This window comes from Nematostella vectensis, chromosome 14 (assembly GCF_932526225.1).
Source record: "Nematostella vectensis chromosome 14, jaNemVect1.1, whole genome shotgun sequence".
In the NCBI taxonomy this organism is placed as follows: domain Eukaryota; kingdom Metazoa; phylum Cnidaria; class Anthozoa; order Actiniaria; family Edwardsiidae; genus Nematostella; species Nematostella vectensis.
Genome location: NC_064047.1, coordinates 7,257,982 through 7,271,166, shown reverse-complemented (window position 1 = coordinate 7,271,166; position 13,185 = coordinate 7,257,982). Strand labels below are relative to the sequence as shown.

The following is a 13,185-nucleotide window of genomic DNA, read 5'->3' as shown; positions in this document are numbered from 1 at the left end:
GATTTGGTTATACTATCCGACTCAGCCACCGGTCTAGAAAATTGCCTCCAGAAACTAAAAATGTACGCAGATAAATTGAAGCTCACAGTTCATATGAAAAAATATAAAGTATTAGTTTTTGGTCCCCAACAATACCGGCGGCAATTTACAACAGGTAAATGGGACTACGGTGGAGAGCCATTAGAATGTGTAGACGAATACACATATCTAGGTCTGAAGTTTCATTCCTCGGGAAATTTTAAAAGTGCCCTAAAAAGTCGGTACAACAAAGCCACACGTGTATACCACTGTTTTTTAAACGTCTGTCAAATGTTGAAAATGTGTCAATACAAGTACTGTTGAAATTGTTTTCGTCCCTCGTTGTACCAGTATTACTGTACGGTTGTGAAATTTGGGGTACATGCCTTTTAGCAAGGGCTTCATCTTATGAAATTTTTTAGACTAAATTTTTCAAAGTATCCAATGATTTCGAAAAACTACAACTGAAGTTTTTCAAGCGTATACTAGGAGCCCACTCAAAAACTACAAATTTAACTATATATGGAGAACAGGGAAAAGCCCCACTAATAGTACAAATTTCTTCCCTGGTGGCAAAATATTGGTGCCGAATAAAAAGTAGGATATATGAAAACACCTTAGTGGGGGAAACGGCGAAGATCTGCTTATCTTCAACATCTAATGTTCCTGTAAGGTTTATCAATTCCCTATTTGCTTGGTGTGATTTAAAGACACTACAGGAAATAGATACCGAAGGCCAACAAATTCATACCCTAGGAAAATATATTAAAAAAGTACTATATAAAAGTTATGCAACATTTTGGAAAACCCAGGCACAGTTATCAAAATAGTGGAAAGCTACGCACTTATTGCAAGATCAAGACAAATTTTAAACTAGAAAATTATTTATCAGAAGCTAATGTTAGACGCCGACAATCTATGACTAGATTGCGTGTCTCGGCACAAAAACTAGCAATTGAAACAGGCCGCTATAAAAATTTACCTTATGAATTAAGGATTTGTGAAAAATGTGAAAAAATAAGGTTGGGGATGAATACCATACCTTAATGGAATGCGACTTTGTCAATGATATACGTCGAGTATTTTTTAATGATCTATTTGCAATCAATAACTCTTTCAAACTGTTAAGGCTAAAAGACCTTTTTTTGTATATTATGAGCTTAACAGATGACTCCATTACGAGCCTAGTCCTGAGATTTTGTGATGATGTAATTAAATATTATGAATAGAGGATAAGCATATAAGCCAACATACTTTGTATATTATCCTAATATACCTGTATTGGTATTGATTGGAATAAAGTTATTATTATTACCAAATTACATGAGAAAACATATGCGCGCGCTAAACCGATTCCCGTCTTCATGTCTTCTTAGTTATTGCTGAGGAACGTTGTGTGGTTACAACTTTTACCGTCATCTTTATATCTCAACCTGGTAGTCAAATGATTATTTAACTTCAGGAAACAAATCTGCAAAATTTAGCAGATATTTTTTAGTCTTCCAATTATTTTTGCATTGTGCGCGCGCGCTGCATTCGCAATCAAGAATGGCGACATTCTCACGAGCGCGCGCTGTTTTTGAAACCTACAACAAAACGATATTTTCTTTTTTCGCATACAATTCTCGACAAAAAATTATTCTTCGCTTCATTGTGGGTAGCATTGCAATAGAAAACACTTCAACAATATTTTGTGGTATTGCCGTCTCTGAATTTTAACGTATTTAAGGAAAATACGTTGTTCCAGATTTTCCCGCAAAAACTTCACTCTATTCAATCTCCTTTCGCGCGGCCAGGAAAATTTTCAAAGATCTGTAGAAAATTCAAATTTCAATTAAATTAAATTCCCTTTTCAGAATTTAAAAGTTAGTCTATGCTTTGTTTTGGCTAGATTGATATAAGGGAAAGGTTTTAAGAACTTTAAGGAAAGAAACATACTCGAATCTGCGGCACGTTAATTGACTAGAAAAAACAGTTCTGACTTTAACATGAATTAATGCAGCATCCGTCACCAGTTTTCTTGCAACCGACAAAGTCTGTGCTGACAACTTTGGTCTTGGTCCTGTATTTGCATCGCAATATTAAGCAACCAGTGCTACACTTACAGACAGCATCTCCATGCACACCTTTGGTCTAGCGACATCGAGACTGGGACAAGCTGGTCGTCTACCACAACTTTCCATCCGGTGCCTTCCGCTGAAAATTGGCTTCGCGACGTAGTTTGACTGCATTGCATGAAATCTAAAGGCATCACTGGTTGGTGGAAGTCTCTATTGGCGACTATCCTTCACAGACAACTAGACACAAGCCTGTCTAGAGTGTTCTCCGAGGTTCCATAAACATGACAGACGAACGCTTCCCCAGAAGTGATGCTTTGCTCCTCAAGTTCTCCGTCTCCTAAAGACATCAGAAGGTCAAAATGGGGCTGAAGGGCTCCCTTGCTGTCTTCTTGGAGTGACCTGCAAAGTATAATGTGCTGTCGCATCCTGTTATAGCGCGAAAAGGCAGCAAGGCATCAACAAACCCCTTTTGCAAATGTAGTAACACATCCTCCATGGGGATGTTTGCAGGTTTCTTTGCTGTATCCGCCCAAATCCATACTTTCGACGTGATCTTTGAGCGATGAGCTGAGAGCAGGAGCAGTACATCTGTATCTCGAGCAGACACTACAATATTGCGGACATATCCAATCGGATTGACCGCTAGCAGGATAATTCTCGTATCTGCATCCTCCCTTTCACAACCACCGACAGCAACAAGTGTGATATTTGGGGGTGGGTTCGCAATCAGCTCCTCCGACAAGAATCGTGCCAAATCTGCCTTGTTGTCTCCAAGCGCTAGAAACGAATGCCGCTTGACTAGCAAAGGCACTTGTCTACCCAATTGGCCCGTACCCAGGATTTTTCTTGGGGGGTGCGACATCCGATTTGTCTAGGGGGTGGAGGGAGTGAGTTTTCTGATAAAAATCTGACCACCCCCGAAAGAACAAAGTGATTTATTAAGTGCCTTTGCACTATCTTCACGAAACGTTTATTGTTGGAATTGGCTAGTAAGTCTATTGAGAACCGAAAGTAGACTTTCGGCCGTTGTGTGTGTGTGTTTGGGGGGGGATGGGGGAGTGCGGGGACTGCAAATCAGGCAGCCTTTGTTACATTTCACTTTTAGTGAAGAAAAGAACCAAATACGTCCGATCTTTAAAATTTGTAAGAAATGATCATGTTATTGTGAATGATTTACAAAGTTTGGCGATCAGCTTAGAAACTTCGAGTAAAACAGCCTTAGTTATTCAAACCCCGTAATGCACTGTTCGGTCGCATTTCTCCTCAGAAGCTCTCTTCCACCATATCAATATTTTTGGTGCGTTTCCTTAAAAAAAAATGTGTAAGAATTCGGTTAGAAAAGGAGCTCACGCTAAACTTTGAAATGTTTCAAAGTTGTGCTCAAGAACAGGCTTGGGTTAATTATCATTGAGCTAGGTAGAAAACTTGATAAGTTATCTCATCCCTGTGAAAACGATAACTTAAAATGGCGTCGCATGGAATCGAGGACGCCGGACAGTGGCTCATGCAAATGAGCATCTGTTCCGTAGAGTGTTAAGTGCTTCGAACTCCCGTAACATGCTGCTGGCCGTGTCGAGATTAGTCTGCGGTAATCATGTGACTATCTGGCTCTACCGTTGACTTCATCGAGCTGTGTTTCGGACAGATTGTACAGACAAAAGGAGAGCCTTTTAATTTTCTTAAGATTGATTGAAATTGAATAAAGGAGAGCGGATATTGGATTACTTTAAAATGAGTGCGATAACATAAAATATAAAACCATTTAGTAGTCACATCAAAACTGCCAAAACATTAATATTTGTCTTCCCCGCCTCTCAAATTATATTTGTTTAATGTCATTTGCTTCCATTTGCTCCCACTATTAAAGACAGGCAACGTCATAATGAAAGACTCAGATACAACATTAAAATTCAAGTAAGACCTTTAGGTCCTTTAGAGCTATCGGTCTTTATTTAATATCTTGTGATGATGTTAACATCATGCTGTTTCATATCATATTCGTATTTAAAAGGGTGTAATCAAACGCTATGCTTTGCAAACGTGAGAAGCAAAAGACCCCTCCCCTACAACCAAACGTGGGAAGCAACCCTGTGGGGTACATAGAACGTCTAGCGGTCCCTATATTACTCAGATTTCTAATATCCATTTGCACATCTGCTCACCCAATAAGTCGCATTCAAAACGAGAAACACTGTCTATACCCGTCACATTTATCTTTAATTATCCTTCAATCAGTCATACAACAGATGTGAACGAAAAGACACACCTTACAGTTATTTTATTTTTATCAGTCATGCAGCTGTTGTGAGTTACAAGAATCACTTGGTGCAGACTACGCATGTCAGCTCACGCCCATCTACATACGGGGCACACGGTAGTGACCCACACCTCCCTTCCACGGGGTACAGCAGGGCTCCTTCATGGTTAACGCTAGTGCCCGGGACATACTCGGCATTGTGATCCACGCACACGAACTGACTTGAGTGCTTGTGACCGTGATACTCCGTCATCAGGTAGCCGTAGTACTCGCGGGACCATCCCGCGGGACAGCGGGCGACTGCGGGTATCATGAGCTGGGTGCTGCGGGACGGGACGTAACACACGGCGCACGGGACATCGTGGTCATGTAGGGCTCTTCCACGTGTGAGGAGCCTGCGGTCATAGACTTCATACTCGGCGCCGTACATGTAGCCGCTGTTCTGATGTCCCGGGTCGTAGTTTATGTACTGGGGTTTCTCGGGGAGACACACGTACTGCGCCGCACCGCCAGAGTGGGTATAGCGCTCCCCGCCAACACGGCCTTGAAGAAAAAAAAGCTGAGTTTACAATATATGACATGGAAGAATAAAGACAAACTACCTCGCTTTCCCCATGCTAAATAGTCCCCTTGCAAGATGCTTTTCCATTTGAATCACATTTAGTACGTTTTGAGGAGTAATACTGGCTGCATATCTCAATTTACCAATCTTTGCAAACAATCCACCTTAAAGTAATTCCCTTGAAATAGTTCTACAACCCAGAATTTTTTAAAACTTGGCATAAACAATATTGAAGTTAAGGGCTTTGAAAAAATGTAATAAAAAAATGGGGGTACCGACCTCGTTTTCACAACAGAGGGGCGTAGAGTTGACGCGTTTTTACCGATCGCGCAAGGAAAAATCCCAACTCTTAGTTTTTAAAAAGAGTGCCTATAGTCTTTAGAAAATTAAGTTCTGTTTGTCGAGCTGCCAAAACCCGATCTCCTAAACAATAACCCGTAGTAGCTAATGTTCAAAACAAATCACATTTTAAGAGATCGCACTAAAAGACATTGTTTTCGCCACTATTCATACGTTAAAAAGCGCCATTTTGAAGTGTTTTTACGGCTTATAAGAGAAATAACAAAACTTCTACAACCCAACTTTTTTTCTTCTTTCAGTATATCATTTTTCCGTATATATTTAACTATTTGAGCAAATAAAAAATGGGGGTAACCGACTTCGTTTTTCTGTCAAAGCGATTTTAGGTAAAAAACGTGCGCCTGTCGCTTTGTTTTCTTATACAACTGTGGCGCGCCCGCGCACTTTATACCGAAAAATTCGAACAAACAGCGCGCGCCACTATGCGCAGAAGGGGTGCGCAGTGCAATTCAAGGTAATAATTACCTAAAGTCCATATAACCTTTCAGAGTTGAAAGACTTTGTCAATTCTTTATATTTCCATCTTCCAAATGGTATGTGGTTCGTATGGACCACGCGTTCGCGCGAATAACTCAAATCTGTAATATTGAGGTATTTTGGTCAACCTTCGGAAAAAAGGCCGTGAACTGAAAGGCCCGGTTCCAGTCATTTGTGACGTAGATCGAGATGTCAACCAAATTACATGAGAAAACATATGCGCGCGCTAAACCGCTTCGCGTCTTCATGTCTTCTTAGTTATTGCTGAAGAACGTTGTGTGGTTACAACTTTTACCGTCATCTTTATATCTCAACCTGGTAGTCAAATGATTATTTAACTAAAGGGAAATAAATCTGCAAAATTTAGCAGATATTTTTTTAAATTTTTATTTATTTATTTTTTTTTTTTTTTTGCACTGTGCGCGCGCGCTGCATTCGCAAGGATGGCGACGCACGAGCGCGCGCTGTTTTTGAAACCTACAAGAAAACGATATTTTCTTTTTTCGCATACAATTCTCGACTTTAAATCATTCTTCGCTTCATTGTGGGTAGCATTGCAATAGAAAACAATTCGCCAATATTTTGTGGTATTGCCGTCTCAATTTTAACCGATTTAAGAAAAATACGTTGTTTCAGATTTTCCCGCCAAAACTTCATTATTATTCACTCGATTCAATCTCCTTTCGCGCGGCCAGGAAAATTATCAAAGATCTGTAGAAAATTCAAATCTCAATCAAATTCAATTCCCTTTTCAGAATTTGAAAGTGTATCTATGCTTTGTTCTGGCTAGATTGATATAAGTGAAAGGTTTTAAGAACTTTAAACGCTAACGCGCGCTATAAAAGGGATAGCTCCGCCCACTTTTTCACAAGCTCTCGCGCAGGCCGTCATCATTCAACTAGACTTCGTTGAGTGCGGACCTCTGAAAAACTGCCAGAAGAAAACAGCAAAAAGTAAAGCCGTACGACAAACTACGACAGCTGTAAAGTACAAAAGATTGTAAAAGAACTATCAGGCATTTTCTGGAAATTATTTGGAGTCAATTCTCTACAAAAACAAAAGTAAAAATTGTCATTGAGAAATTAAACAGCGCGCGTTCGTTTGGATTGAAAAATTCATTTGAAATGGCGTTATTCAGGTGCGTGCGCGAACAAACAACAAATTTTCAAAATTCATCACTTCTAAACCTATCTAATCCTCCTTTGTTTTTCGTTTTGTTATCAGAAAAGGCTAATAAATAGACTGTGTTTACTTCAATGATGTGTTTTCGACCAATCTTAAGCTCGTGCGCGAACAAACAACAAATTTTCAAAATTCATCACTTCTAAACCTATCTAATCCTCCCTTGTTATTCGTTTTGTTATCAGAAAAGGCTAATAAATAGACTGTGTTTACTTCAATGATGTGTTTTCGACCAATCTTAAGCTCGTGCGCGAACAAACAACAAATTTTCAAAATTCATCACTTCTAAACCTATCTAATCCTCCCTTGTTATTCGTTTTGTTATCAGAAAAGGCTAATAAATAAACTGTGTTTACTTCAATGATGTGTTTTCAACCAATCTTAAGCGCTATTATAGCTTTCTGGCCTCTCTACGGAGCTCTGCACTGAGTGAGGTCACATGACAAATGACAGCTTGCCTAAGGCAAGTCCCTTTTATAGTGCGCGTTCGTGTTTAACAGTTATGCATGATACACCTCGACACCGACACACCTGATATTCTACACGAAAGCACATGTGGACAAAGTCACGTGATAAATGGAACAATGAGAATGTCTAATCAAAATTCCGGCAAATTTTCAATGTGACAGTTTTGATTTTCAACGGTTGTTTCAACAGTTTTTATTCTGCTTTGTTTTATCCAAATTCGACGCAAATATCTCATATCTAATAGGTCCTAATACGCTGAGGAGAAAGTGTCTGCCATCTTTCACTGAGAAGAGGAGAAACTAGAAAACTCGAGAACCACACGAACGACAAACCCTAGCCAATATGGAGTACCGGGAAAGGTTTCTACTGGGTTTCCACTTTCAAATGATCAGGCAAAGAAAAGCTTCAATTCAACGATTTTTCTTAGCGAGAGAAAGCACTCGCAAACGCGCCATTTTCGAGCTCTCCACAGATACCCAATAGGTATTTCTAACTCACAGCCAAAAACACCATTGACGTCCAGAACTTCGTGGTTTTCAAACAAATCACAATAAATGTTCAGTCGAAAAAAAAAATAATGAAGCACGATGTTGACAGGATATCACTTTTTGAAGACTTTAGTTTGCGAAAGCCATAAAGCGCACGAGGTTTTAAAACTGTCACAATAATATCGATTAAATACTTAAATATTAGATTAAACTATAGAATTAAAACTGATTCTAAACCCCTTCAACTTCCATATGTTGTTAGATTCAGTTCTGATATCCTGTCGGTCCATGTTTTCTTCGTAAATATGACAAAACAAATCTAAAGCTTAGCCGATCATAAGTAAACTTATAAGTACATAAAGTCACAACTTTCGTATTTCACACAGTAGCGTATCTACAGGGGGGGGGGGGGTTAGGGGGTTTAACCCCCCCCCCCCCCCCCTTTGGGCTGTCTTTTTTTATTGTTTTCATTGTATCTTTTCATTCCAAAATCGTTACGAAGGTAAAATAATGACAAAAATTTTTGGGTCAACCCCCCCCCCCCCCCTGTGGCAAAAAGCTAGATCCGCCCCTGTCACAAATAATAGTACGGGAACTCACCACCAAAAATACTAACAAAAATCGAGATCGGGCCGATAAAGCAAGTGTTGTGCATTTGACTTGAATGTCAACGTGCGATTTCCCGCCAACGTGCAATTTCCTGCCAAACACTTTGAACACAGGGCCCCCAATAAGGATAAAAGAAGGAAATAATTTTAGCGTAGTTTTTAGCGTAGCATATAAAATTTCTGTGATCGATCAGGTTGTATGTAGACGTTCGCTGCATTTGATTTGTAATAAATATATCGGTAGCAATCCTGTTATATTGGTTTCTTCATTTCCAATATCATAATGTTTTTTTTATGAATTATAAACGTGAATTTTTCACGTGTACCCACTAGTAAGTTCTATTTCTTTAGTTTTCGTGCAAACCGGACCAAATCTCACCTTTGTAGACGAGCCGCGCGGAGCTTGGGCACGAAGTCTTCCCCCATCGCACGTACTGTACACCAGAGGACCCCCTGGGACCGGGGGGACCCCTCGCACCAATCCTCCCCCGACCACCGGGCGCTCCTTTAGGACCTCGAAGACCTTAATAAACAATAACGCAAAAGTTCAGAGCTGGCATATGTACGTTCCGTACAAGAAACAAAAATCCCAACGAGAATGAAAAGAAGTAATATTATGACCATTGCTTTTTAAGAGACTAATTTCTAAGAGTTGTTAGCACCCACCATTTACTCCTGGTTTGCCGTCCTTTCCATCTCTCCCTGCAAATCATGGGTAATTTAAAGATGTCGAGTTTAATTAATAAAATAACAGAACTGTCTTTATGTTAGAATAGTGAAATTTCTTCATTACTCAAGTAACCCCCTAATATTGTTGGACATTTTTGAATCGGTGACCCTATGAAAATGATACCTTTCTCCTTTATACTGTCTATGATTGCCCTTTATATTTGTCTTTAATAACCCGTCCATAATTGCATCTCTTATATATCACTTATTGTCCTACTCTTTATACCCGGTCCTATGAATAATCTTCCATCTATCCCTCCCTTCCCCTTATAATACACACTTGGCTCAACTCGTTTTGTTTTACCCACCTGGCTTTCCATCGCGTCCATCCCTGCCTGTAAGATACATTTAGAAGTTCAATGAGAAAAAAAATCAACCTTAATAAAATAAATAAAACAGCGAAGCACAGAACAGGAAATTATCTTGCAAGAATGAACCAATTGAAAATGTAGCACAAAGTTTTAATAACTTTTTGTACGGGTTAGGATTGAATAAAAACAATAACAGAATACAGAGAATACATATCTTGTGACTGACACGGGCTTAACATACCTCTAAGCCAAGGTACAGTTGCCCCTCCTAAAAAAAGTGCATTCATTCTGAAAACAAAATTAAAGCTAGATGAAAAAAAATTAAGAATATACTGTGTGTGGCACAAAACAAAAACAAATAATTTCTAAATGAAATAATAAAGTTCCAGTTATATATGAATGTGATATAGGTGACTATTTTTTAGCCTGGGGCATTCTTATTTTCACCCAAATAAAACTTGATCAGATGAATGACTGAGTCAAACTTGAGAAACTTTTTGATAGCATCATTTTTCTTCCTTGTAAGTATTTCAACTGATTTAGTAATATATCATTTCTCCATAGTTATCGTATGTTTATCGTATGCTTCAGGCGTGGGATCGCCTCATTAAATTACACATAAGCATTTCCATTCTACCGATAACTGAGCCAATTTTGATTTCCCATGCTTAAAACATCTATTGAGGTAAAATAGCATGTTTCCTGAAACACGGGCTCTAGGATAATACAATTAAAAGGTCCTCAAAGCCCATGGCTAATAAAACCTACGAATCTGGTGCGTAAAATTTGTCTCTTAATGCCGTAGAATGTCAAGCCGAGACGCTCTCCCTTCTACTTTCAGTATGCAGTTTATATATATCGACAAAAAAGACGACTCGTGCGCTTGAGTCTTCAGCTTGACTACTTATTGTGTTGTTAACCAAGACAGGGACATCTGGGTATTCCTGGGTATTTCAAATTGAACACTCTAATAGAGAAAATTTTGTTTTCCGCAATAAAACTATCACGATGGGATACCTTTCACTCGAGTTTCAAATTTACCTACTTTTTCTCCAGACTTTTCAGACGTTTTTCGAGCTCATCGATCAAGCCTGCACGCTTTTCCACCTGATGGTCCGGCTCATCCAGTTTCCCTAGCTCCCGGTCTTGAATTGCCTTTCCTGAAGCCAGAGCACAGAAAACAACGCACCACAGCACAACGAGATGTGAAAGAAGATGCGTCTTCATATCGATCGGCGTTAGAGATTTAGACTTTGTGTCGGTAAAAGCTGTCAGAGAACTCTGAGCTCTTTCCGTACCCTTTACGTTACTTTTATACCAACCATGAGCTCAAAATGACCTTGAGAAACAGCGACTCAGACACAAGAATTTTCATGTTGGACGCAACAAAAGGAACTAATTTATAGTGAAATTTGTATAGTTACTGACCATGCGTGCAGGTCAGTTTTATTTAATTGTCAAAAAATTCGACTCTTCAGCAAGATTTTTCAAGTAATCTTGTAGTTTTCCTTCGTTAGTGATTTATTCCCCGACCTTTAGAATCCCTAGTGTTATGATAGGTTATGTTAGAATGAATCCGTATTTTGCTAATTGTAGTGAGCAAATGGACAAAGTTAAGATATTTGCTCTAGCTGAAAGGGTTGTTCAAGGTTGAAAGTATTCTTGAGGCATTGTTAGTTTTTGTTGATTTAGCTGAGTAGGAAGTTGTTCGTTTAATTATAAGAATTAATGACATTTATCGGGTCGTACCATGTTTTGGGACTTATCTGTCTTCAACTTCCCATTAAGTTGGTAAACTTACAAGTCTTCTGTTTATATAGTTTCCTTTAGATGTCGGACGTTGATTGCCGGTATCATTAGCATAGCACGTAGGATCTCCCACACTCAAGTAGGAGGTGCTTAGCTCTGCAGTGTTGGCAATCTGATTATCTATGCTAATCTAAGTCAGCAAACATCACACCTACGCTACTTGAGCGACCAGTTCTTTTCCCTTCCGTTCAGTAACTTTCGATTACAAGTTACATATTTGTTTCTCCAAAGTTACCGACTCCCTTAGTTTCATGGCAAAGGACATTCGTTTTGTATCCTTAAATTCTTTTGAAAGCTTTCCTTTATTATCGCTGATTTTGCCGACAGTTAATAATATCTGATGCGACTGTTTGCATTGTCAAGTACCGTCCAATCACTGCACTCTGCACACGTGGTCAGTGCTTGCCAATCAAACGTACTACTTGTTTTGCTAAAAATAGGACCACATTGTGAATCCTCATTACTCTTCATCCTACTGACTTATAAGAATAAAGGTACGATCCCAGTCAACAGAAGTCCTCCCGTCTAATCATTACATTGGTGGATAACCCTCGATTCTGCAAAAGAAAAGCAATTAAGTCAGTGGGTGACGGGACCAATGGAGAGCCTAACTCCATTCTTTCCCCCATCCTGAATTGGCATCATTTATAGGCAGCACACGTCTTTGGGAATGATCTCAGTGACCAGCAGTTGTGTTGTTTGCTATTACTATGTAGTTGTAACTGAATTCTAGCTATTCATACCTATTGTATGTTATTTTCTCGTATGTGCGTAATTGTGTCATGTTCTTCCCACAATCGTAGCTTACGTAGCTTTTTCTCATCTGTTTCAAATGTTTGTAGTCACTCGCGATTAACTTGGTGACCTTACTGTCCATTACGATTTGTTTTTCGTTTTGCTTATCCTATACGTAGCGATACGCTACTTATTTAATATTCACCGTGTCGGCCAAAGTTAAAAAAAACCTTCGCGCTCGTCGGTCCCACCCTCTAGCATTCAGACTCGATCACAGACCATGGCGGCAAGGAATCCTGAATCGCCCCAATCTACACCCAGGCGTATTGAGACTATAGAAACACCTAGGACCCCACACCAACAGGCTCTTGATGTCTCACCCGAAGTGTTACGAAGCTTGATTTTCTCTTTTGACCATCTGAGAAATTCTGTAGAATACAAGCATTTACAACAACAAAATAGTTTAGCGGCTTTAGAAACAACAGTGGAGGAAAGCGGCGACCTTTTGGGACTCCGCGCAGGAATGAAGCCCCCTACCTTTAGCGGGGATGGCATAGAAGATGTAAATGATTTCATCACCCGTTTTCAACGGATGACTGAATTCTATCGCTAGGACGATGAAAAAAAGTTTCGGGCCCTTCCCCTTTACCTTACGGGAAACGCCAGCGTTTGGTTCAACAGCCACCCTAGGGCAGCGTTGAACACCTGGGACGCAGCTCTCACACAATTAAAAAATCACTTTGATTCTGGGACAAGCCAGTGGCTCTTGCGACAGCAATTGGACCAAAGAGTCCAAGAAAAGTTTGAACCCCTTGCCCAGTACACCGCTGACTTCCGCCGTTTATGTCAGCGGCTCAAATTGCCAAAAAGCGAGTGGTTGCACCAATTTGTGCGCGGCCTGCGGGGACCACTCAAAGAGTACGTGGTACTCCAATCCCCGGCGGATTTTGAGACGGCTGAAACACAGGCTCGCTTGCGCGATGCTGTGTCCGGCCCTCCAACCGATTTGGCTACTGTTTCGGATGAGCTTACTAAACGGGTTATCAACGGTGTAACCAGGGCTTTAGCTAAGACAATCCCTTCATCTAACCCATCTAAGATTGCTGCTTACGAACCCACCC

The 13,185-nt window shown here is 40.0% G+C and overlaps 1 protein-coding gene across 1 annotated transcript; it reads right to left on the bottom strand.

Moving 5' to 3' along the window:
• Positions 1-4,276: 4,276 nt before the first annotated feature.
• LOC116610685 (short-chain collagen C4) lies at positions 4,277-10,800 on the bottom strand. The gene is made up of 6 exons (XM_048722171.1): positions 10,566-10,800; positions 9,762-9,808; positions 9,518-9,544; positions 9,147-9,182; positions 8,860-9,003; positions 4,277-4,878 (listed from the first exon to the last, which is right to left on the bottom strand). The coding sequence occupies exons 1-6, from the start codon at positions 10,745-10,747 to the stop codon at positions 4,397-4,399; spliced, it is 918 nt and encodes a 305-aa protein (XP_048578128.1). The 5' UTR covers positions 10,748-10,800; the 3' UTR covers positions 4,277-4,396.
• Between the last annotated feature and the right edge of the window lie 2,385 nt (positions 10,801-13,185).

Coding starts and splice junctions, on each gene's coding strand:
- LOC116610685 (XM_048722171.1), bottom strand. CDS start 10,747: ATGAAGACGCATCTTCTTTCACATCTCGTTGTGCTGTGGTGCGTTGTT. Junction 9,545..9,761: donor AACTGTACCTTGGCTTAGAG/GTATGTTAAGCC, acceptor TGTATCTTACAG/GCAGGGATGGACGCGATGGA. Junction 9,004..9,146: donor CGGCAAACCAGGAGTAAATG/GTGGGTGCTAAC, acceptor TTGTTTATTAAG/GTCTTCGAGGTCCTAAAGGA.